Genomic DNA, 26223 nt, shown 5'->3' on the forward strand with positions numbered 1-26223 from the left:
TCTACTGAATAAAAGGAGATCAACCTAGACTTGAACTTCAGATCAAAGTACAGGTTTTGAGGACAAGGCAGGTCTTTTGAAGAAGGTATTCGACAGTACTGTAAGGAAGATAGCCACACACTGCAACTGATCAAACAACTGTCCCAGGAACCAAGCAAAGTAGAGGTTATTTTTGTACTTGGCATGGTCGGCCTGCAGGTCACAAATGAATTGTTTTGTAACCCAAATAATACAATCAAAGACACTGTCAAATATGAAGAACAATGCAAAGCTGCTGACATGGCCCCAAAGGAAAATGTAAGTATATGGGAAGTTATTTCAATTTTTACTTGTTTGTGTGTTTTCTAAGCTCTTCAATTTAGGCTACATTTTAACAGTAAAGTAGATATCACCTTAGAAAAAGAATGAGAAAGTTTTCCAGTATTGATAAACAGACCAAACTCATGATGAAGACAGTAAATGGACCTACTTGCCTAACTCTAAACATTTGTATATGATGATAAGGAAAGATAGAAAACATTTTATTAGGCACCAAATAACTTTGCTATTATTATAGTTGTCAGCCACAGAGGTTATGTAATATTCCAGAACAGCTGCTAAAGGTCTCATCAGAAAAATGTCAGTTTTAATATCACAGATGATAGATGTTAGAAAATGGACATTTTCCAGGTTAACAGTGATTTTAGGTATCCAGAGTCATAATTAACTAGGACTGAGAGATTCTGTAGAGAACTGTACCTTTTTCACTTCCACTCTTCTGTCTTGCCATTTCCTGCTTCAAGGCACAGATAGAAGCCTCCCGTACCAAAGCAGAGAGATCTGCACCCCTGTAATAAAAGAACCGTTCTTATTCATTTATTCTTAGACACTGCAAAAGCCCAGAAAAAAGTCTGACAGCAATTTCTTTTTAAGTCACATATTAAACAATCAGGAAAGACACTAACCAATAATGGTGGGATAAACTGATCATGGTCAGTAGGAAAGAGCTTTTAGCTTTCACCTAAAATATTTCTAACTTTCAGAAGAAAGGAAATTATGAAGGAAACAATGCAATGAATCATAAATATTCCCATGCTAATCTCTATAGATACTAATGATAATATAAAAAGTCTAAAACAACCAGTCAGTAGAAAGCAACTTATACATTATTTATTGTAAAACTTTCATTCACAAGGCCCATGCTAAAGTGCTAACTGGCCCATTACCAGTATATACCAATAGTATATTACCTAATGTCTAAACTAAGCTTATATAAGAAATCATTTATGACCCTTAGTTCAAAAAAGGAAAATAAAAATGCTAAAAAGTCTTTGATGCACTTGATTCAAGCTCAAGCTGAATGGATACATCATAAATTACTTAAAATATGACAAGAACTAACAAACCTTCATTTAATGGTTCTGTGTAATATACTGAGTCAGCATGGTTCTTGAGTTCAATGAAAGACATTGGGGCTGACTGGTGTTTCAATACATTACATCTTTAACAGGATTCTTACAGATGCTTTGAGAAAGATTTTGAATTGGGGGATAAGAACCTCATTTCTAGACAAACATTTAACATATAATGTGACAACACACATAACTAATAAAATTAAAGACCCACAGAGTTTAAATTATTAACTGAATCCAATCTTTCTGTTGGTTATGTGTTAGGTTTGTAACATTATTTAATAATCACACACATTAACCAATAATGTAACAAGTAGCTGAAGACTGTAGTATTATACTGCCTTTCAAACTGTGAAGACAGTGGCATTAAAACTCAAAACATACAACATTCAACTTTAACCCTAACCCATTTATTAACTGACTCCTTATGTGGTATAATCCAGAAGATTTGGCCCAGGGAAGGTTCTGCCATCAAAACTGCCTCTGCTACCAACTGAAAATCTTCAGATTTTAGCACTCAAACATGTAAACTACTCACTTAAGTCTTATTTTCTTTAGCAGTAAGTTCATTAATTATAGACTGGCATGCATTTGACTCCCAATGAGGGGAAGAGAGACATTCTCCTTAAAGTTAAGGTAGGGCTTTTACATACGCCCCTCACCACCACGGCCTGGGGGACCACTTCCCTTTCACTGAGACAGTCACTGCTTTCTTAAGTGAGCCAAGAGTCCTGACCAGAGTGCGGCAAATCTCTCAGGTGCGTTGGGGTTGAGGTGGCAGAACAAAGATCAAGACTCAGATCCCTAGATGTTCATATATGAGAAAACTGGACATTAAATTTTGGATCCTGGCCACACGCCCTAAAAATGACCAGCATGGTTTCAAGTGGAATCATCTTAATAAGAGATGGTTATGTGGGCTTCCCTGGTGGCGCAGTGGTTAAGAATCCGCCTGCCAATGCAGGGGACACGGGTTCGAGCCCTGGTCCGGGAAGATCCCACATGCCGCGAAGCAACGAAGCCCGTGTGCCGCAACTACTGAACCCACATGCCACAACTACTGCAGCCTGTGTGCCTAGAGCCCGTGCTCCACAACAAGAGAAGCCAACGCAATGAGAAGTCCGCGCACCACAATGAAGAGTAGCCCCCGCTCGCCACAACTAGAGAAAGCCCGCGCACAGCAACGAAGACCCAACGCAGACAAAAATGAATAAATAAATAAATAAATTTATTTAAAAAAAAAAGAGAGACAGACAGTTATGTGAAATTCTTCAACCAGAACTGGAAAGAACTGAGTGCCTATATCAGTACCGGTGGCTATGTTCCTTGGATGTAAATTTACACTGCTGAACAACAGACTCCTGAAGACCTCAAAGATTAAAACACTGCTCTCCTTGACTGACTTAGCTTCAGAAAGCACATTATTTGACCGTGAACACCCGAGTATATTGTGGACAATCAACAGGGCTTTTTAAATAAGCCAGAGGGAGAGATGTCCCCTGTTAGTCCAACGTGAATTTCGTTTTCTTCCCTATGAACCAAAATGAGGAAAGTTAACAAATTTACTTAAAAACACATGAAGGAAACAACAAAATCAACAACCACCACACACATATGAAAGCTGAAGGCAGAAATATTTGACCTCCTGCTTTTACTACAGGCTGTGTGAATATTAACAGGTGTGCTGTGAAAAATGCATTCTGAGCCTTGAAAAACCTGTAGATTATTTTCTTTTAAGTGCTGAAGCACCTCGATAATTTCGCAGCTGGTAATGAAATGTCTGCTTTAATATTCTGGTACGACAGAGACAATTTGTGAAAGGCAGTGATGGTGGTCAGGGTAGCTGAGTACCAAGAGTGAACATATGAGAGGATTCCCCGTACTCCTGGGAACTCCTCAGAGCCTCAAAACGGGTAGTCCCTTCTCCAAGAAGGAAGAAGGAGGAAAAGCCAGACGCTGGGTGCTTTCCAGGATTCCTAATTTAACCCTCCCAACATCATTCTCCCTCATTTTGCACATGAGAAAACTGAGCCTCAGAGAGTTAACTGACTGGAGATGGAGATACTCACGTATAGCAATCACAGCGAAGGTCACCAGCAACTGCTTCCAAATTTACATCTGCATCCAGTGGGGGTTTGGTGCCATTCTGAGTAAGAGAGAAAAATCCACTTTCACTGAGGCTTTAAAGATCTATATTTTCCCACATAATAGGTTCTAAATAAATAGTAATGGCTGCTTGACTAAATGAATATAACTGACTCCCAGACTAGTGTAACAGATTTTTACAAATTTCAATTTTGAGAAATGAGGTTAAGAAGTAGATCCCAAACTGGGGAAAGCTGAAGGCAAACAATTTATGCTGGTGAAGTCTGAAGAATTTGTAAGTACTACAGCAAAAACAAAACACCAAGAACAAAACCCACCACCCTCAATCTTTCCAATGGTGAAGAATCACATTTCCTTTGCCTGATTAAATATGGCAAGTACATAAACAGTGATAAGTTTTGACGTGCATATGTGCTTAGTTTTGGTGTGAGGCTGGCTAGGAAGGGAGAAATAACATTGAACGTGGCCAGGAGAGAACAATCAGCAAATTGTTCTACAAAAAAAAGCCAAAAGCCCTCTGTGCTCAATGTGATCTTTCCTAATCCTTAACTAAAACTCAACCCTGACTTTGGTGCCAATTCCCCTTCAGCTCATACCAAGAGATGCTAGAAAGGACAAGTATCAGAACAGCCTTAGAATTCCAACAACACTTAACACAGTACCTTGCATGCATACAGTACACACTTAATAACATTTTTAGTGACTTAAACTGCAGAGGCAAACAAAACAGTTCTTAGTAACTTAAAGTACAGGACATTGTTAAGATGGTAGGTTTGTGAGTATCTGCTTTATTATTCTGACTTATTCTGATTCATAACTTAAATCTACATTGCATATTGTCTTTCCTTGGTAGCAAATATTACATGGAAATAAACAGTTTAAGAAGAAACACACAGGAAAAAAGTAAATAAACATATGTCATTAAGCCTCAAGTGTAAATATTAGCTCGGCAGGTGCTCCAAACAGAGGGTCAGACGACCCAGCACCTTGAGCTATCACCTGCTTGGTCCATGCTCAGAGGGTGTCCTCTCATGTCCTCCCAGCTGGGCATGTTTAAGAATTTAATCAACTGTACATCTGTTAGCTGCTATTATTTGATAAAATGCAAATGTTCATCTAACACAGGTTCAAGAAACAGTTATGTTTCCCATTCAATCCACTTCGACCTGCGAAATAAACATGGGAAAATAAACTTTCTGTGCGACCTTAGGAAACAATCTTTGTGCTTTTTTCTTTTCTCCCTCTGGTTGTGTGTAAAACTAGATGGTCAGACTGTGTGATCCCTAAGTTTCCTTCAATCTCATCAGTTAACCTTGTGCGGGAAGAGGTGGGCAATGCCTGAAGGAAGCAGGAGGCCAGCTTCTGTGGCTCTGGTAATGTTCTCTCTTTTACTGTGGTAAAATTTACGTAACAAAATTTATCATTTTAACCATTTAAAAATGTATAGTTTAGTGGCATTAATTACATTGTTACTGTGCAACCATCAATCTCTAAAACATAACCAGCCACCTTCCCAAAATGGAACTTTGTTTGTGTTAAGGGACAACCCTACCCTCCCCTATTCCACCCCCCTGCTCCACCAGCCCCTGGCAGCCGCCATTCTACTTTCTGTCTCCATGAAATTAACTGCTAATATTCTTTCTTGAAGGTTTTGTTTATAAAAACGCATGAAGTTGGACATTTAATGATATGTCCACTTTTCTGTACGTGCATTATACTTTAATAAAAAGGTCTGAAAAGTGGAAATAACACTGAACCAGGAATTTAAAAACTTGAGTTCTGAAGTTCAAATCTGCAACTGAATGGACAGTTGGTAAGGCCCCAAATCTTTATTGCGTATTTTCATAATTAAAAAAACCCAGCATCTTTTTTTTTAATTTAAAAAAATTTTTATTTTTGCCCAAGCATCTTGTGGGATCTTAGTTCCCTGACCAGGGATTGAACCCGAGTTCACAGCACTGAGTCCTAACCACTGGACCAGGGAATTCCCCCCAAAACCCAGTATCTTATCTCCAGATAAGGAGAGATAATTTGGTGCTATATTTGGGAGGGGAAGGGGAGGGGGAGGGGAAGTCTTGTTTAAATAGTGATGATGAACAGGTAATAAGGATTTATCATGATGCCGAACAGAAATGTTTGGACTTTCCAAGCTATGTCGGAAGTGGGAAAGCCTGAGGACACTGCCCTGTTGAGTCCCTCAATCTACTAGTAGGAGGAGGTAGGAGGTGGGGCAAGAGGCTACCTCATTAGGCATGAACCCTTTTGAGATTCTTTAATGTTCTTAAGAAACTATTAGGGCTTCCCTGGTGGCACAGTGGTTAAGAATCCGCCTGCGAATGCAGGGGACACGGGTTCGAGCCCTGGCCTGGGAAGATCTCACATGCACGGGGCAACTAAGCCCGTGTGCAACAACTACTGAGCCTGCGCTCTACAGCCCATGAGCCACAACTACTGAGCCCACGCGCCACAACTACTGAAGCTCATGCGCCTAGAGCCCGTGCTCTGCAACAAGAGAAGCCACTGCGATGAGAAAGGAAGGAAGGAAGGAAGGAAGGAAGGAAGGAAGGAAGGAAGGAAGGAAGGAAGGAAGGGACTATCAACCCTACCTTGATGGTCACCCAGCACATGGATGTTCCCTGTGCTGCTAGAGAATTTTACCTCAAACTATCTACTGTCCTGTTTTTTTTTTTTTTTTTAATATATTTTTGGCTGTGTTGGGTCTTTGTTGCTACGTGCGGGCTTTCTCTAGTTGTGGCAAGAGGGGGCTTCTCTTGTTGTGGAACACAGGCTCTAGGCATGCGGGCTTCAGTAGTTGAGGCACTCGGGCTCAGTAGTTGCGACTCTCGGGCCCTACAGCGTGTGGGCTTCAGTAGTTGTGGCACGTGGGCTCAGTAGTGTGGCTCGTGGGCTCTAGAGCGCAGGCTCAGTAGTCGTGGCACACGGGCTTAGTTGTTCTGCGGCATGTAGGATCTTCCCGGACCAGGGATTGAACCCGTGTCCCTGCATTGGCAGGTGGATTCTTAATCACTGTGCTACCAGGGAAGTCCCTACTGTCCTGTTTTAATCAAAAGCTCAATCATAAGAAACTGATTCATGGAGGACTGCCTAAGGATAATTCTTTTATACTTCTCAATATCTAAATTCTACTCTTGGGTCAAGCTGGACTTTCATAAAGGCTCACACATCCTCGAAGTGCATTTCTTTGACCTCTCATGAAGTTGTTTTTAATGAACTGGCTTTTAGTTATGTCTGCAGCTTACATTAGGAGAACCACCAGCTTCAGTCCTGAAAGGCTTATTACTGTGTTTATGATAGGGATATTGGTAAAAACTTCTATCACAACTGAGTGTCTTCTTTATGAGAATCCAGAGGAGAAATTTTTCTCACAACTGCATACGGGGAGCAATTGCCAACTTGCCATATTTAGGGCACTCTTTAAGTTAAATCTTTTGAGAAAGCTCAATATATAAAGGAACACAATAAACAAATGCTTATCTAAAAGTAATATTTTAGAAAAATAATTAATTCTTAGAAATTTAGATTCTCAGAAATTTTCTAATTCTTAGGAGATTAGTTTTTTAGAAAAATAAACCCCCAAAATACTATCAATTGAAAGAAAGTAACAAATTGCCTGTTTTTGGGGAGTGTGGTCTACATAGCATACTTCCAAATGTTTCAATAGCAACATTACTTTCCAATTAGTAGAAATAAGGGCTGAGGAATCTCTGTATCATTAAAATCTAATTATTCTTAACTGAAATGTGGCAGTAAGAAGTAAAATGGGGGCTTCCCTGGTGGCGCAGTGGTTGGGAGTCCGCCTGCCGATGCAGGGGACACGGGTTTGTGCCCCGGTCCGGGAAGGATCCCACATGCCGCGGAGCGGCTGGGCCCGTGAGCCATGGCCACTGAGCGTGCACGTCCGGAGCCTGTGCTCCGCGACGGGAGAGGCCACAACAGTGAGAGGCCTGCGTACAGAAGAAAAAAAAATTTTTTTAAATAAATAAATAAAAATAATAAAATAAAATATGATACAAATGAACTTATCTATGAAACAGAAACAGACTCACAGACATAGAGAATAGACTTGTGGTTGCCAAGGGGGGTGGGGGAGTGATGGATTGGGAGTTTGGGATTAGCAGATGCAAACTATTATATACAGAATGGATAAACAACAAGGTCCTACTGTATAGCACAGGAAATTATATTCAATATCCTGTGATAAACCATAATGGAAAAGAATATGAAAAAGAATATATATTCTTTTATATATATAAAGAACTGAATCACTTTGTTGTATAGCAGAAATTAACACAACATTGTAAATCAACTATATTTCTTCAATAAAAGAAAAAACACATCTTTGTATCCTGTTTTTGTGAGATAAAGTTTGCTCATCAGTAAAATGGAAATAATATTCATTTGAATATTTAAATATTCAATTCAAACAGTTCAAAAGGCAGTTGCAAGGATTAAGCATATTCATATCTGTGAAGTACCTAGAACACAGTAAGTGCTTAATAAGTATCACTTTTTATTATATCAGATATTATTATCTTAGCTCATGAAAATTTAACAGATATGTTTCTTGGTGAGATATTATATGTTTTAGTCTTACGGGGCACATTTTAAAAAACATATTGAGAATTTTGGGTCTCTTAGTGGAATTTTTATCACTATTTTAAAGACTGCATATTACCTCAAAGCACTTGGCAGACATCAAATAACCTTTCTGGCTTTCTGAGATAAGGGCAAGTTTTAATGACATTTATAGGAAGAAACAGAAATTAAGAAAAAAATGTTCTACTTGTCCAAGGGGTTTTTAGTGATAAACCTCTTATTACCACAACATTACCAGAAACACCAAATAGAATATATAAAAAAGTATTATGTCATTGCTCGTTTTTCTCTTAAGAAACTTAGACTCCAAAAGATACTGAGAAGTTGCTCTGACCCACAGATCTTTAGATTTTTAGGACCAAGACTAAAGAATTTTATTCTAATCTTCCCAAAATATTTCAAGTTTTAATTGGAAAAAGAGGAAATAGTATATATAAAACAATCTGGGGAATTTAAGTAAAAAGCCAGCAAACTTTGAAATAGAAAGGTTTATTAAACATTAAAAAGGCCAATTTTTCTCACTTTTGGCTGAGTCTTCATAAAGACTGCCATGAGGAGGAGGTCTGCCTTGTGGACTCTGCCCTGAAATTAGAGATTCTGCTTCCTCTCCCTCTACCCTGCTTTAGCTTTAGCCATCAACAAAGATCTTTAAGCAAAAACATTCAAGGCCTCTGGAGGTTTGAAAAGGTAAGATAAGGATGTGAAATGCAGTGCAAGCAGCTCTCCTCAGAGGGCAACAGCAAGTGCACCGTCACTCAGGCCTGTGTTGGCCCCTTCCTCTGGAGCGGGTCTGAGAACATGACACGCCCATAACCGCTGCAAAAATAGTCTAAACAGCCAAAAGCCCTCCTTTGCCTTTAGCATAGACAGATGCTGAGAACTGACTATATAACAGTCTAAACCACAGTCTCACAAAAGTTGCTTTTAAAGTCAAATAGATTTTTATCAAAATGTCTTTTTCTGGTTTCTTTTGTTTCTATAGTCACAACTTTGTGCATGGAGGCTGCCCAAAGGGCCTTTCTATCTAATTCTAGGCCCTTCCTCCTTAACCTCAACATTTATGTTTTTGTTTAAAAAAAAAAAACCACAAAACATTCTCCGTACCCCTCCCCCCGCTATATGCATATATGCTCATGATAGAAAATTTGGAAATATAAAGCCACTGAGACAGAGACAAGCAGGCCCTGACATCCAGCAAGTGGGCTTTGGTGTTGCTACGAGCTGGCTGGGCCCTCACAGCTAGGCAGTGCTGCTCTCCTGTTGAATATAAACAATTTCACAGAACATCAACATCAGAGAAGGCCACTCCATGACCAGGATGGATCAAGGGAAAAACAAGATTCCTGCATAATCATGTCTGAACACAGATAAAACATAAACACTGTCCAAACCACAGAATGGTCAAACATTGCCTGTCCCGGCTAATGTAAATGACAGCTGCTTCTTTCCCAATCACAGCCTTAGCCTTGGTCTAGCCTTCCTTCTTGGTAAGATTTATTAAGACCCTCAATCACAGAATAATGCCTGGTTTTTGAAAGCAATTCAGAGCAAAACCCCTTAAACTCTTCCCAAACCTAACACAAACACAAATCACTGAAGTCCTTTCTAACATCCTCTTACTGAGACACCCCACTCCTACAGTTCTCTGTGGTGCGGGTCCTCCCTCACTTCAAAGAGAAACAAGCCCTGCTTGTTCAACTCCAAGTGTGTTCCTGGTCTCTGACTGGAGGGCACTGAGAAGGCAGAAGAAGTAACCTGTAAGCCCATCCCCAAAAGGCAAGCACTGTTCATATTTTGCTATGTTTTCTTCTTGACTTTTTTCTTTATATTTCTTTATATAGTTGAAATCTCTAGGTTACTCAGTTGCCTTCATTTTTCTCCCTTTCTAAGGAATGAATTAATATGCCTGTTGTTGTTTTAGAAACATTCATATTATCTTTTCATCTAGAAGAAAAGCTCCTTATATGTAAGGACTATGTCTTCCGTGTCTTAGTCTCCCCATGGTATACACACAACCAGGGATATATTTAGTTTACAATAAATACTTGTTGACTGACTAGAAGATCATTCATTTAGGTTAATATTCTAGTATCTTATTTTCCTAATAATTTTATCTTTGAAGTGGGGCCTTTACCCCTGAGTCCAAGAGCTAACAATTTTAGAAAATAGCGCTGAAATTCTAGATGAAGGAAGTGTAAAGTTGTTCCACAGTGCTGAGTACCATACAGTGGATGACACACGTTTGGAAGAATGAGCCAGTCATTCTTCTGGGTCCAAATCTCTAAGGCCCTCAACACCAAATACCTCATGAATTATTACTCCAATCTTTGCCTTTAATTAGTGATCTCCCACAGACAAGTGTGAAAGTATCATCATTATATCATTATAACTATAAGAAATTTACAGAAACAAATTAGGATTGTATAAATGTGCTTGTGTGTGTATACATACACACATACGTTAACCAAAGCAATCAAAACAATATGGTACTGGCATAAAAACAGAAATACAGATCCATGGAACAGGACAGAAAGCCCAGAGATAAACCCACGTACCTATGGTCACCTAATCTATGACAAAGGAGGCAAGAATATACAATGGAGAAGACAGTCTCTTCAATAAGTGGTCCTGGGAAAACTGGACAGCTACATGTAAAAGAATGAAATCAGAACACTCCCTAACATCATACACAAAAGTAAACTCAAAATGGATTAAAGACCTAAATGGAAGGCTGGACACTATAAAACTCTTAGAGGAAAACATAGGCAGAACACACTTTGACATAAATTGCAGCAAGATCTTTTTTGATCCACCTCCTAGAGTAATGGAAACAAAAACAAAAATAAACAAATCTAACTAAACATAAAAGCTTTTGCACAGCAAAGGAAACTGTAAACAAAACAAAAAGACAACCCTCAGAATGGGAGAAAATATTTGCAAATGAAGCAACCGACAAGGGATTAATCTCCAAAATATACAGACAGCTCATGAAGCTCAATATCAAAAAAACAAACAACCCAAACAAAAAATGGGCGGAAGATCTAAACAGACATTAACCAAAGCAAACAGAATCTCACTATCATAGTCTCTAATGACAGAGCCAAGGAAAGGGAGAGAAGTGCCTTGATGCATCATCATCAAACTCGATGATACAAAGAAACAAGTACATATAACTAAAGAAGAGGTTCTTAATTTTGGCATTATTGATATTTTGAGTTGGAAAATTCTTTGTTGTGGGGCTGTTTTGTATGTTGTAGGATGTCCAGTAGCACCATCACTCCCCTGCCTTGGTGATAAACAAATGTCCCGAGACATTGCCCTTGGGGTGAGATGGGTTGTTGGTGATGGTAAAACTGACCTAGGTTGAGAGCCACTGAACTAAAGCAATGTGTTTTCATGGCTTTGACCACCAGCTATGTGCTGATGACAGGTGAAACCATAACCCAGCCAGAGGACTCCTCTGAACTCCCAACCACAGGACTAACATCCTGCTACACGTCTCCCCGTGGATAGTGCCCAAGCACCTGAAACTCAAATGACATCACCTCCTCATTCCTCAATCTCTTGTGTTGATAGACAACACCATCGATTCAGCTGCTCAAGCTGAGAAATCATCTTCCTTTTGCTTTACCCCCCTAACTCTATAGTTAATCCAATGTCCTATTAACTAAAACCTTTAAATAGTCCCCACATCTATGTCCTCTTTGCTATTCCCCCGATACTGCCTTAGTTCCGGCATGCCTCATTTTACAACCTTGACTTTCACCTTTCTCCAAGTTGGCTTCCATACTGCTGGCAGTGGGGTCTTGTTAACCCACAGAGCTGATTATCCTCCTGTTTCCCCTCCTGCTGGAGATAGTTATGAACACTGCTCTATGCACTTTTAAGTAAGGGTGGCCCAGTGAAGTAGGAACACAGACTCTTTCTTTGCCAACACAGAAAGAAAATACTAAAAAAAAAAAGTTAAGTTTAAAAATTTACCAGTGGCAACCACATAAAGAAAGGGGGTAAACCTTATGTTGTAAATGTTGAAAAGTGGGTTCCAAGGAAAGAGATCATTCTGGAGTAGCTATTAATTAGGCCTCCATTCCTGGGAAGTAGCACTGAGGAAAGAAGCTAACAAAATCTTATGAATGTCCATTAAGATTCCAATCTGGAGAGAAGCAGTCTTTGGAGCAGATATCCCTGGGAAAAGCTAAACACAAACCTTCAGATATACTATCGGGATTTCAGCAGAATCAGGAAGAAACGCCAAGGTATGCCATTCCCCAGGAGCTGTGCAGCACTGGGGGCACAAGCACATGGGAATGAGACACGCTCTGCATGAAGAAAGCAGGTCCAGGCATCATGCATTTCACAGGGTCTCTTTCAGAAGAGAATAAGTTCAGGCTTCCTTATAATGGTCAAATCAGTACCAGCTTAGCACTCTTTCCCACCCCCAGGCTATAAAAATGTGGACAGAAAGCAATTAACCAGACCTCAAATTGTAATGTGGGAAGTGTAAGAAAACTAGTTCCAGGTAGAGTGAGAGGGTGATGAGAGAACTCATTCACTCTACATTGGGACAAAGAGAAGGTATGGATGAAGTAACCATCAAGTTCATTTCATGAACTTGGGGGTTCCAATGAAAGGAAGGAAAAAAGGAAAAAAAGAGAAGACTTCAAGTTTAATCACAGTGAGTGCAGCAGAAAAAGACAAATTAAAGCAAGTAGACTGGGGCTTCCCTGGTGGCGCAGTGGTTAAGAGTCTGTCTGCCAATGCGGGGGACATGGGTTCGAGCCCTGGTCTGGGAAGATCCCACAGGCCGCGGAGCAGCTGAGCCCTTGCGCCACAACTACTGAGCCTGCACTCTAGAGCCCGTGAGCCACAACTACTGAGCCCACGTGCCACAACTACTGAAACACACACACCTGGAGCCCATGCTCCGCGGCAGGAGAGGCCACCGCAATGAGAAGCCGGCGCACCACAATGAAGAGTAGCCCCAGCTCGCCTCAACTGAAGAAAGCCTGTGCGCAGCAGCAAAGACCCAACGCAGCCAAAAATAAAATTAAATAAATAAATTAATTTAAAAAGTAAATAAAAAATAAAACAAGTAGACAAAAGATACAGAAGACAAAGGGTATCTAATATAAGAATAATCAGTGACCTTGAAGAAATAAATCCAACAAATGATACAGAAAAAGTATTCATACATACAACACAGAAACATTTCCCTGGAATGAAGGAAGAATTGCACCTACAAAATAAAAAGGCACACCAGACTTTAGTTCTTCACTAGTCAAAATAAAACCCCACTATCACCACCACCAGCAACAGCAACAACAAAAAATTGACAGGGACATATCTTATTTCAGTTATTAAACTTCAGAGATAAAGAATTTTTCAGGGATCCAAGCAGAAAAAGCAAGTCACCTACCAAAGAGAAAACAAAGATCAGACTGACCTCAGACATTTTACAAACACATTCAATGCCCAAACTCATGCTGCAATTTCTACAAAGACCAGAAAGACTGTGTGACCAAGGAAAAATTATATCATTTAATATGTCATTTAAGTATAAAGCTAATATATCATTTAATTATAACGACAACAGGCAGACATTCTTAATCATGAACTTGAGGAATACAGTTGAATAAACTATTAATAAATGGAATAAACCGGATGATGAAATACAGTCAACCAAATGACGAAATGAACTAAACTAGAAAACATAAAAGCTGTGGCAAAAGTGCTGGTTGTGAGTACTGTATCTATATAAATGTGAAACTAAGAATATGACTCTAGAACAGAATGTAAACTTGATGACACTGGGCAAATAAAAAATATACAGGGAAGAAAAGCTGGTAAGTGGAAAAAGGGAAATATAAGAATGCTAATTATCTAACTTTCAGAGCAGAAATTAAACTGATGCCATCTAAAATGAAACGTGTACTTGGAAGTTTAATAATTCCTTTAGTTTTGTTTTCTGTTAAATTTCAAATAAATTTAACTTTAAATAATGTGTTAAATTTATTCCCCTTCCTCCTCGTTCACTCAACCATCCAGCCATCCAACAACCCACTGTGTATAAAGATGTTTGGAACGATGTCTGCACTAAATGTTAATGCAGATTATTTTGCAGTAGTTCAATTTAGGGTGATCTGCTTTCTTCTTTGTATTTTGTATGCACTACTTACGATTTTTATAAAAAGAGCAAAGTCAGTACTGTACAGGCATCTTAAAAGTTGGCATATACCAACATGGAGGACAGAATTCAACATTGTGGCTTCAAAACTCAATTTTTCTCTGGATATTTAAAATGGGCCTATTATCTATTTACTTTTCATCTCCAAAAGCTTCTATTCCATTTCAAATATGCTCTGAGAACAATTCCTTTAAAGTAACAAAGATCTTATAGGCTGGGCAAATATTTAAAGCTACAGAAAAGACAGTGATTAGGCACCGTAAATGATTAGTTTTCTGTATTTAAAATGCAAGAAACATACACAAAAATGTACCATTTCCTTTACTCACTTTTGTGATAGTTTTTAAGATGGCAAGACGATCTGCTGGGGGTGGCAAACCCACAAAGAGTGTTTTGTCCAGGCGGCCTGGGCGCAGGATTGCAGGGTCAATGATATCTAGAGACGAAGGGAGGAAAAAGGCTTAAATAAATGAAACAGAATCTTTTACAAAATATAATTAACATGAGAGACAGGAAGAGTACATTTTTAAGAGAAAAAGTTGATAATTTAGACTTTTTTACAGTTAAAAGATTCTGCTCATCCTTAAGAAAGTGAAGTCCACCCGCCTCCTTCCTGCCTCAAACCTACTTTTCCTTCAGGATTCTCAATCTCAGATGAAGACCCCCACCTGCCCCTCCACATACCAGGCAGGTTTCTCCCTTCCCTCTAACTGGAGATACATTCTATCAATTCTATCGAGTCCGCCTCCCATTACCTAGACCCTAAGTCAAGGCCAAATGTAATGCCCCCCTAACTGGTCGTATTTCTAAACTTCCCCTCTCTGGGACCCCTTAGAATGCTGCCAAGGTTATCTTCGTAAAATACATATTCAATTCTCTCAACTCCCGCTTCCCACTGCAGATTGAAGCCTAACACTTGCACCCTCATGTCTCCGAAAAGTCTAAGGGTCACCTGACTCTACAGGGCAAAGGTTCTCAAAATTCTGGTCTCAGGAAACCTTTGTACTTTATCATACAGCATATACTATTGGCTTTCTTTTACTCAACATACTTATTTTGAGATTCACCTAGGTTGTTATTTGTATTAGTACTTAATTCTTTTTTATTGCTGAGCAGCATTCCATTGTATGGGTATGCCACATTTGTTTTTTAGTTCTTCTGGTGACAAACATTTGGTTTGTTTCTAGTTTTGAACTACTACAAATAGAGCTGCTATGAACGCTCAAGTACAAGTCTTTGTATATGCTTTCATCTCTCTTTAGTAAATACCTAAGTGTGGGATGCAAAGCAGTACGGCTATAACACCCTGTAGGTGTACATTTAACTTTAAAAAATCAACAAGCTATTTTCCAAATGAGTTGTACCATTTTACACTCCCAACAGCAGTAGTATATGAGAGTTCAAGATCCTCTATATCCTTGTCAATACGTTAGTCTTTTGTTGTTGTTGCTGCATTATGATTTAATCTAATGGCACAAAAATTTGAAATTACACCTCCTCTAGATTTCTAAAAGCAAGGTTATGCATACCTCCCTATTCAATTCTGCACTGTTACATTTGAACCACATAGTGAATTTTACATCATGATGGATCAACTTCGAATTCCCATGAAACACCTCAAATTATATAAAATGGAAGCAATTTTTAAAGCTTTGTGTAAAGCTTTCATGCTAACAATAAAAGCCGTTTTTTTAATGGGCAACTTTGGATTATAATGTATCAGGTGGCTCTACCTTAAAATGTTGATCACTGAATATCATGGACTTTGAACTGGCTTCTACTCCTAAAAATGTATCATCACTTAGGTGGACAACCAAAAACTCCCTTCACTTCAAAAGCTGCAACTCTGTTTCTTACAAAATAAGATTTGTGTAACCAATTGCCTTCTATGGGACAAGAACTATCTATGGTAATGGTGGGTTCAACTATTACACAGTTATGCTAATATTTTATTTTCAGAAGTACTTTACAAGAAAATGTAAGTATGGCTTCCAATAGGAATGTTATACCTGGACTTGGTACCAAGCTCAAATTTTAGTTTTGCACCAGGCTTTCAGGTTAAACAACAATTTGTAACCAAAACTTTAATCCCAAGGATTCTCACAAAACATGTAACAAATGACAGCATGAAAAAAAATCTTGCACAGCAACTCAAAGTTCAGCTCTACAATGTACCCTTAAACTGGCAGGACACTGGTATCTTAAATAGTCTCAAATTTCCAAATAAATCATGTTACAAAGAGCTATGTATTCATATACAGCAATCACAGAAGGAACTTCTGACCTAAAGCAAAGGTAAACTAATTTCTTGAAACTTCTTCGATTCTACACCAACTGGACAACCTCTTGTCCAGTGTGAACACTAGTGGAATTTTTAAACCTCTAATCTAGGTTAAGGGTGCAGCTTTAATTTTTACCTGCTGGCTTGTGTTCACAGTAGGTTTTAAAGACTGCTTGCTTAACTACAGCTGCATACCATATCCCAGCTATGGAAAACGTCTTCTCAATTTTTGCCAGTTTTGTTTCCATAATATTAAACATCATACTTTAGCTGGGCAGGAGTTGGAGATTTATTATCAGTCTACGCAAGACTAAAATTCAAAGCAAATTCAATTTTGCTTAAGGGAACATTGTAAAGTAACAATTCTTGATAGTACATGCCTCATATAGTCCATTTCAAACCACAGAGAATTACACCTTTATGCGTCACTGTGCCAACAGACAGACAAATGTGAACAGCTAAAACATCTTAAAAATGCACCAAGCTTGGATTTCCCTGGTGGCACAGTGTTAAGAATCCACCTGCCAATGCAGGGGACACGAGTTCGAGCCCTGGTCTGGGAAGATCCCACATGCCGCGCAGCAGCTAAGCCCGCGAGCCACAACTACTGAAGCCTGTGCACCTAGAGCCAGTGCTCCGCAAAACAGAAGCCACCGAAATAAGTCTGCACACCACAACGAAGAGTAGCCCCCACTGGCCGCAGCGAGAGAAAGCCCGTGCGCAGCAACGAAGACCCAATGCAGCCAAAAATAAATAAATTTATTAAAAAAGAAATGCACCAAGCTTATGAATTCTCAAACAAAACTTGACTTTTCTGTACATACTCCTGTCAAATGAAGTTATTTCCTGTACAACACTCCTCCTCTTGCAAACTGGCCTTCTATTTCCTTTCATTTGACCTAGATCGGCTACGAGACCTAGAGAAAGTTCAGGACGGCTTGTGATTTCTCTCCCAGAACGGCGATTTCTCTCTCTTCTCCTATCTCTAGAAAGGGACCTGCTCCAGCCGTAGGAGAAGGTTCTCTGTCTTGGAGATCTGTGGATCTGCGGCGAGGGAGGCCTCCTCCTTCAATAATCATCTTGAGGGACTTCCCTGGTGGCGCGGTGGTTAAGAATCCACCTGTCAATGCAGGGGACACAGGTTCGATCCCTGGTCCAGGAGGATCCCACATGCTGCAGAGCAACTAAGCCCATGCAGCACAACTACTAAGCCTGCACTCTAGAGCCCGCGAGCCACAACTACTGAGCCCACGTGCCACAACTACTGAAGCCCGCGCGCCTAGAGCCTGTGCTCCACAGCAAGAGAAGCCGCCACAATGAGAAGCCTGCGCACCGCAACAAAGAGTAGCCCCTGCTCACCCCAACTAGAGAAAGCCTGCCTGCAGCAACGAAGACCCAATGCAGCCAAAAATAAATAAAAATAATCATCATCTTGAGGGTGACGACCCCAAGAAGGAGGTGGGCCAAGATTTCGACTTCTCTTTTCACCATTCAACAGTTCCACTCTTGGGCTTCCCTGGTGGCACAGTGGTTGAGAGTCCGCCTGCCGATGCAGGGGACACGGGTTCGTGCCCCGTTTCGGGAGGATCCCACATGCCGCGGAGCGGCTAGGCCCGTGAGCCATGGCCGCTGAGCCTGCGTGTCCGGAGCTGTGCTCCGAAATGGGAGAGGCCACAGCAGTGAGAGGCCCGCGTACCGCAACAAACAAACAAACAAACAAACAAAAACAGTTCCACTCTTACTCGGCCGCCACAAAGTGTTCTCCCATCTAGCTCTGCCTCTCTGGGATCTTCAAATTCCACAAAAGCAAAGCCAGAAGGGTTTCTAGCAACCCACACACTTTGGATGGGTCCACAATGGCCAAAAGCTTGTTCCAATTCGGTCACTACCATTGTTTCTAAGATTACCTACATAAAGCTTACAGTCTAATGGACAGGAACCACAATGGATTTCGAGATCCTGGGCTAGAAACGCGGAGGCTCAAATCCACACACCCTCAGCTGGGTCTTTCCGGTCCCCTCCCGCCAGGCACCCGCAGATGCTCTCGCAAACCCAGCATCCATGAAATGACCTATAGTTAGTCTTTTTCATTTTAGTCAGTCATTCTAAGGTTTGCAGTGATATCTCACTGAGGCTTTAATTTGCATTTCCTTGATGACTAACAATGTTGAGCACCTTTTCATGTGTTTATTTGCCACCTGTATACTTTCTATGGTGAGGTGTCTGTACAATTCTTTTGCGTATTTTTAATGCCTTTTTTGTTGTTGTTGAGTTTTGAGTTATGTCGTTGAGTTCATTATATATTCTTTAAGAAATAATATACTTTGCAAGTATTTTCTCTCAGTCTGTGGTTTGTCTCTGTATTCTCTTAGTGGCATCTTTTGAAGAGCAGTTCAATTTATCCATCTAAGAAATCTTTGCTTAATCCAAGATAGAAAAAATTTTCTCCTGTGTTTTCTTCCAGCAGTTTTATAGCTATGGGTTTTCATTGGTCTTTGATTCATTTGGGTTAATTTTTGCATATGGTAAACGATAGGGATTAAAGTTCATTTTTCTTGCCTATGGATATCCAACTGTTCCAGCAACTACTGAAAAGGCTATTCTTTTTCCACTGTATTGCCTTTGTGCTCTATAAAAAAAAAAATCAATTGTCCAGATATTTGTGGGAACATTTTTTAATTCTACTATCCAATGATCTATATGTCTATGTCTATGCCAATACCATACTGTGAAAACATCTTTTATCTTAAATATACAAACAGAGATCTTAAAGCCAGATCTGCATGCCCCAAAATAAAGCTTGATATAAAGAATCCCAATTGTACTTAGAAAGTATTCTTAGTTTAGGACTTTTATAATCATTTAAATTCTCTGACAACATCACATTTAGTATTTTGTTGTTTATTATTTTAAGAAATTATTTACTTATTTTAATTACAGTAAAAAGCATCCTGAGCAATCTATATACCATAAAGTATGTGTGTGTATATATGTGTTAGATGATTTAAACTATGCTCTACCAGAAGCTCTTACAAAATTCTACATATTACATCTTTTCTCAAAGAAAAGCTGGCTCATACTCAACAATTCTGTTTCACTAACAGGCATCTTTTTTTTTTTTTTTTTGCGGTACATGGGCCTCTCACTGTTGTGGCCTCTCCCGTTGCAGAGCACAGGCTCCGGACGCGCAGGCTCAGTGGCATGTGGGATCTTCCCGGACCAGGGCATGAAACTGTGTCCCCTGCATCTGCAGGCGGACTCTCAACCACTGCGCCACCAGGGAAGCCCACTAACAGGCATCTTAAACACGGCATATTTAAGACTGAGATCCAGATCTTTTCCCATCACCTCCCCAAACAGGGCCCTACCATTGCTCTTCCCATCTTGGTTAATGGCAATTCATCCTTCCAGTTTTTCAGGCCTAAAACTTGGAGTCATGTTTGATTTCATTCTTCCACATCTATATCCAATCCATTAGCAAATCCTGTCAACTGTATGACACAGTATATTCAGATTCCTTCTACATTCCCAGGTGTCACCTGGTTCAAAGTATCTTGCAGCACTTAGATTATTTTTACAACTTCCTAAGTGGTTCCCTACCTAATTGTGTCAGAATTTTAGGTGGAAGACGGCAAGATAACAATTCTTATCTTTGCAATGAAGAAGTCATCAACAATTCCAAAGATCTAAGGACAAAATCCATTCACTTACAAATGAGACCGATGCCTGAAGAGGAGGAACTCTCCCTCAGATCTGCTGATTAAAAAGCAACTACTATTCTATTAAGTACCAAAAAAGTGCTAAAATTTAAGAGCTAATGGTAGCAACTTTCAACTTTAGGAAAACAGTATTTTGTTACAAATGGACCCTCAATTTTCAACAATGGTGCCAAGACAATTCTATGGGGAAAAGATCAGTCTTTGCAACAAAGGATGCTGAGACACGTGACTATCCACATACAAAAGGATGAATGGACACCTTCTTCACAACATACAAAAAATTAACTCAAAGTGGACCAAAGACCTAAATGTGAGCACTAAAAGTTTAAAACTCTTGTAAGAAAACATGACCCTGGGTTACACAGTGATTTCTTAGGTATGACATCAAAAGTACATGTGATTAAAAAAAGAAATAAATAAATTGAACTTTACCAATTTAAAACTTTTGTTCTTCAAATGATACCATCAAGAAAGTAAACAGAAAACTCACAGATTGGGAGAAAATATATATGCTAATCACATATCTGATTATGGACTTGTATCTAGAATAAATAAAGAACTCTTACTACTCAATGACAAGAAGGCATTAACCCAATTAAAAACTGGGGGAAGGATTCAAACAGACATTTCTCCAAAGAAGATATATAAACGGCCAACAAGCAAAAGAAAAGATGTTCAGCATCATTAATTATCAGGGGAATGCAAATCAAACTACAATGAAATACTTCCTCACATCTACTACATGGCTATAATAAAAAAGACGATAACAGGTGTTGGTGAGGATGTGGAGAAACTGGAAGCCTCATACACTGCCTTGTCACAATTACTAGTGCGAATATAAAACAATTCAGACATTTTGGAAAAGAATTTGGCAGTTTCTCGAAATGGTAAACATAGAGTTACCGTATGACCCAGCAATTCCACTCTTGGGTATCTGCCTAAGATAAATTATAACATATATCCAAACAAAAACTTGTACATGAATGTTCATAGCAGCATTATCATAATAGCTAAAAAGTACAAACAACCTAAATGTCCATCAACTGGTGAATAAATAGTATGTGGTATATCCATACACTGGAATATTATCCAGCAATAAAAAGGAATGAAGTATTGATACATTCTATAACATGGATGAAACTTGAAGGCATGCTGAGTGAAAGAAGCTAGATACAATAGCCCACATACTGTATGATTCCACTTACATAAAATATCCAGAATACGGAAATCTACAGAGACAGTAAGTAGACTAATGGTTGCCTAGGGCTGGCAGTGGGGGAAGAATAGGGAGTGACTGCTAACAGACACAGATTTTATTCTTAGGGTGATGGAAATGTTCTAAAATTAGATTATTGGTATGGCTGCACAACTCTGTAAATATACACAAAACCACTGAATTGTATACTTAAAACGGGGAAAATTTATGGTACACCACATATCTAAATAAAGCTGTTTTTTTTAAATTAGATCCTCAGACTGAAGAGATTATCAGTATGTCCAGTGAAATAAAAGTTATTATAAGATCAGACAGCCTTCATGAATCAGAAGTAGATCTCTTCTTATGATTCATAAACAAATATTTACTGAGTTCTAGGATGCACCAGGGTACCTGTATGTCAGCAGAAGTAATGCCAGGGCCTATGTTAATTTTATAAGGGCAGTACTTACCAAAGGGCAAGATATACTGGCTTGACCATGGCACCAAGTCATTGTTCAACTGCCTTCAAGAAGCATTCAACCATAATCCAAGGCCATTCAGAATAAATAGGTAAGGGAGCATTGCATTTGACTTGGTACTTAAGTGGCTGAATATCTTACTATAATAAAATCAGTATCTTCTTTTAAGTCACCCACTCTTTCATCTGACAAATAACTGTGGGCGTACAATAGGTAGAAACCCTGAACTTGAAGCTCTCTCTCAAATATAAGACTGCAGACTTACTCCTTGCCTAGAAGAAGCTTACACATCATAATTTACTTATTTATTTTTTGGACTGCACCATACATGGAGAGCAGAAACTCATTCTAGATACTGAATTGCTACTGGTAAGAAATAGACACCTACTCAATAGAAGAAAAAGTAATAAGCTAGTGTGGCCATCTGGGTTCCATAACCTATGCGTGCTGCTCAGGAGTGTTTTTAACCAGCTAGACAGGGGTTAAGTGGGAACTGTTCCTCAAATGAAAACATCCTTTACAGGACTTGGTATCTGAAGAATGCAATGCAAAGATGTGTACAGGAGAGTTAAATTTAGGGCATCTGTGCTCAAGATGTAATTTGCACCAGGAGCTCCATCTCCTTTGGTTGAGCACAGGGAACTGGTTTATTTCCAGAAGAGGGTATGGACTTTGGTATACCACAAGTTAGAAGAAGGCTGTCACAGTTTCTCAGAACAACCAGAGGTAGAATGGTGAGAGGACAGGATTTTAATTTACTTCCTAAAAATCAGTACCTCAAAAATTAGGGAAAAAGGATAAAGAGATGGAAAATAGGTGAAAAGAAGAACTTTAGTAGATCAATTCAAGAGGTTTAAAACCCACCAAGTGCGATGCATACAAGTGAAACAAACAAAAAAGTCACATAAAAAGGATCAGAATGACCTAGAACTTTTAAAAGAGAAAAAGCAATGCCTACAAATTACAAAAAACAAAATTTTCAACTCAAAATTCTATATCCAGCCAGGCTACCAATCAATAATGAGACTAGAATAAAGATATTTTCACATATATAAGAATTCAAAAAAAATGTACCTCCTACATGACCTTTCTTAAGAAAGCCACTGAAAGATAAGCTCTAGCAAAATTTAAGAGTAAAGCAAGAGACAAACATAAGATCAGAAACAGTGCAAAACAAAGGAAAGCAGGAAAGGGAAGTCCTGAAATGACAGCCATTTATATCACAGACCTAGATGGCACCAGTCCAGACTGGAGCATGACAGAAAGCTCCAGAAGGGAGACCTCCAAAAGCAAACAAAACGTCAAATGGAATTGATACATCATCTAGATAAATAATACTGACTGATGTATAACATAGTTGATGAAGAATGGGAACACAGAAAACAAAGCAAAAGAAAAAAATGAGGGTTACTAAATCTAAGAATAAAAAAGGTTTTAGGAGAAGGAAACCTAATCATCCTGTGATTCTTGGGTCAGCGGAGAGAGATTTTTTCAAAGTCATGGTAATGTAAGTGTTGACTAGTGATTTAACCAGAAGTTATAATAAATCTATATTATAATATTGGGAGGCTGGAGTGGCGAGAACAGATGGTGGGCATGGTGTGGCAGTGATGGTGGGCTGGGCTATGTGTGTGGAGAAAGGGTGAATGTAAGATAATGAATCTTCATTCATTGAAAAGAAGTTAATGGGTAGTGTGTGAAATTGATAAGACATAGCAGTATGAGCACATTATTTGAAAATATGGAGGAAACACAGCAAAAAAAAAAATAGCTCAAGGATTTTACCAGTAGAAGCCTCTGGGATGGGGGCTGGGGGACACAGAGGACCAACAGTTTTTGTTATAAGCTTTTCGGTGTCATTTGGGTTTTTTTGTTTTGTTTTCTTTTGTTTTGTTTTGCGGTACGCGGGCCTGTCACTGTTGTGGCCTCTCCCGTTGCACAGCAAAGGCTCCGGATGCGCAGGCTCAGCGGCCATGGCTCACGGGCCCAGCCGCTTTGCGGCATGTGGGATCTTCCCAGACCGGGGCACGAACCCGTGTCCCCTGCATCGGCAGGCGGACTCTCAACCACTGCGCCACCAGGGAAGCCCAGCTTTTCGGTGTCATTTGATGTTTAACTGATATCTCCCTGTGTGGGTTTTTCTTTTTCATGCCATTCACCAACTGGATCCACAACCTCACGGCTTATTATGGCCATTCTCTTACGGAGTTTGTCAATTTACCAGAGCCCTGTCACACAAAACAAACACTGTTCAAAATCTGAGACATAACAAAACAAACTTCAGTATGCAGAGGTGACTATGGTACAGAATGTAGAGGAAATGAACTTGTGCTTTAAAGAAAATATAATTTGGTTGGTGCCTGAGGGTCAAATCTTGGTTTTGCCACTGCTAACTTATCTGGTGGCAAACTAATTGGAATCTACTAATTACTGTGAGCTTTACAGTGAGGATTACCTGACAGAATATGGGAAGCACTCACTGCACTGGTTGGAATACAAGTGCTCACATGATAATTATGATTATTTGGACTCAGGCAGACTGAGATTCAAATTGCTGCTCCACCCTTAGTTCTACTTGGGCAAATAATTTAACCTAATTTAATTAAATTAAAATAAGTTAACTTTTGCAACAGTAAGTATATACATCATGGTACTTTCCTCACAGGGTTTTTGTGAGGTTTAACAAGGTGAACACTTAACACATTACTGACTGGGGGATTTTTGCAGAAACTGCTGCCTGTGGCCATAATACATCTGGTCAAAAATGTGTCAACAAAGTGCTTAGCATTTATTTAGCAAGGCTCCATGAACTCCAGTTATTATCACTGATGAGTTTTTTTTTTAATTAAAAATTTTTTTTACTGGAGTATAGTTGATTTGATGAGTTTTAAGTAAAGAAAATGGGATGGATTTATTTTCACCCCCTTTAGAGATACTTTAGAACTGAAGACACCTCAGTTCTTAAGGAAATAACCTTAAATTATTTAAATTATTTATTATTTTATTTAAAATAAAAGGAAATATTAATAATTTGGATCTCTGTGATTAAGAAGATGAAAAGACAAGATGCAGACTGGGACAAAAAGTTGCAAATTACGTATCTGACAAAGGACTCACATCTAGAATATATACAGAACTCTCAAAACTCAACAATAAAAAAGAATACACATTCCAATTTTAGAAAATGGGCAAAGGACACAAAGAGACAATTCACTGAAGAAGATATAAGGATGGTAAAGAAACACATGAAAAGAAGTTCTTATCGGCCATCAGAGAAATACAAATAAAACCATGATGAGATATCACTATACATCTCTTGGAAAAGGTAAAATAAAAACAGTGACAATACAAAATACCAGCAAAGATGCAAAGAAACTGAATCTCCCTTAGTATTACTGATAGAAATTATAGCCACTCAGGAAGACTTTGACAACCTCTTTAAAAAACTGAACATATACTTAACATACGACCCAGCAATCATGCTCTTGGGCGTCTATCCCAAAGAATTGAAACCTTATGTCCGCATAAGAACCTATATGTAGATGTTCAGAGTAGCTTTATATGAAACAGTCAAAAACTGGAAATGATCATAATGCCCCCAGAAGAGAATGGTTAAACAAACTAGAACCTCCACACCACAGAATACTACGCAGTACTGAAAAGGAACAATCTACTGATACACACAAGTATTTGAATAGATTTCAAGGCGTTAGAATAGGTGAATAAAGCCAACCTAAAAGATCACATTTTGTATGATTACTTTTATATAAAATTCTTAAAGTGGCACAATTATAGAGATGGAGAACAGATTAGCAGTTGCCTTGAGTTAGACATGGTGGGAGAGAGGTGGTTGTTACTAGCATAGCATGAGGGAGATCTTTGTGGTGATGGAATAGTTCCTGTATTGACTGCAGTGGTGATTACATGAATCTACACGTGTGCTAAAATGGCAACAAAATAGACAAATTACACAAATGTCTATTTCCTGGTTTTGATTTTGTACCATAGTTATGTAAAATGTAACAACTGAGTTAAACTGGGTACATGGAACTTCTGTGCATTATTTTTCTAATTTCTTTTGAATTTATAATTGTTTCAAAATACAAAGTAAAAATAAAAGTCACATATTTTATAAAAAGAAAAACAAAATCAGATCACTTCACTCCCCCACTTAGAAAACGTTCATGGGACTTCCCTGGTGGTGCAGTGGTTAAGAATCCACCTGCCAATGCAGGGGACACAGGTGGT

At 39.1% G+C, this 26223-nt stretch overlaps 1 protein-coding gene and 1 pseudogene across 6 annotated transcripts in view; both read right to left on the reverse strand.

The window, feature by feature from the left end:
* Positions 1-26223, reverse strand: part of NVL (nuclear VCP like) — a 109806-nt gene that overhangs the window by 27599 nt on the left and 55984 nt on the right. For 5 of the 6 annotated variants that reach the window (XR_009564312.1, XM_060300885.1, XM_030868398.2 and 2 more), the window contains 3 exons: positions 14628-14734; positions 3461-3537; positions 739-827 (listed from right to left, as the gene is read on the reverse strand). Coding sequence is in view for 4 of the 6 variants with exons in the window: in XM_060300885.1 (XP_060156868.1) it covers positions 739-827; positions 3461-3537; positions 14628-14734 (273 nt within the window). In the remaining 2 variants the exon portion in view is untranslated. Of the gene's footprint in view, positions 1-738; positions 828-3460; positions 7463-14627; positions 14735-26223 lie in introns of those variants that run through there. The other variant, XR_009564322.1, reaches the window with a different exon arrangement.
* LOC132593526 (serine/arginine-rich splicing factor 3-like) lies at positions 17460-22008 on the reverse strand (annotated as a pseudogene).

The sequence above is a fragment of the Globicephala melas genome, chromosome 1 (assembly GCF_963455315.2).
Source record: "Globicephala melas chromosome 1, mGloMel1.2, whole genome shotgun sequence".
NCBI classification, from domain to species: Eukaryota; Metazoa; Chordata; class Mammalia; order Artiodactyla; family Delphinidae; genus Globicephala; species Globicephala melas.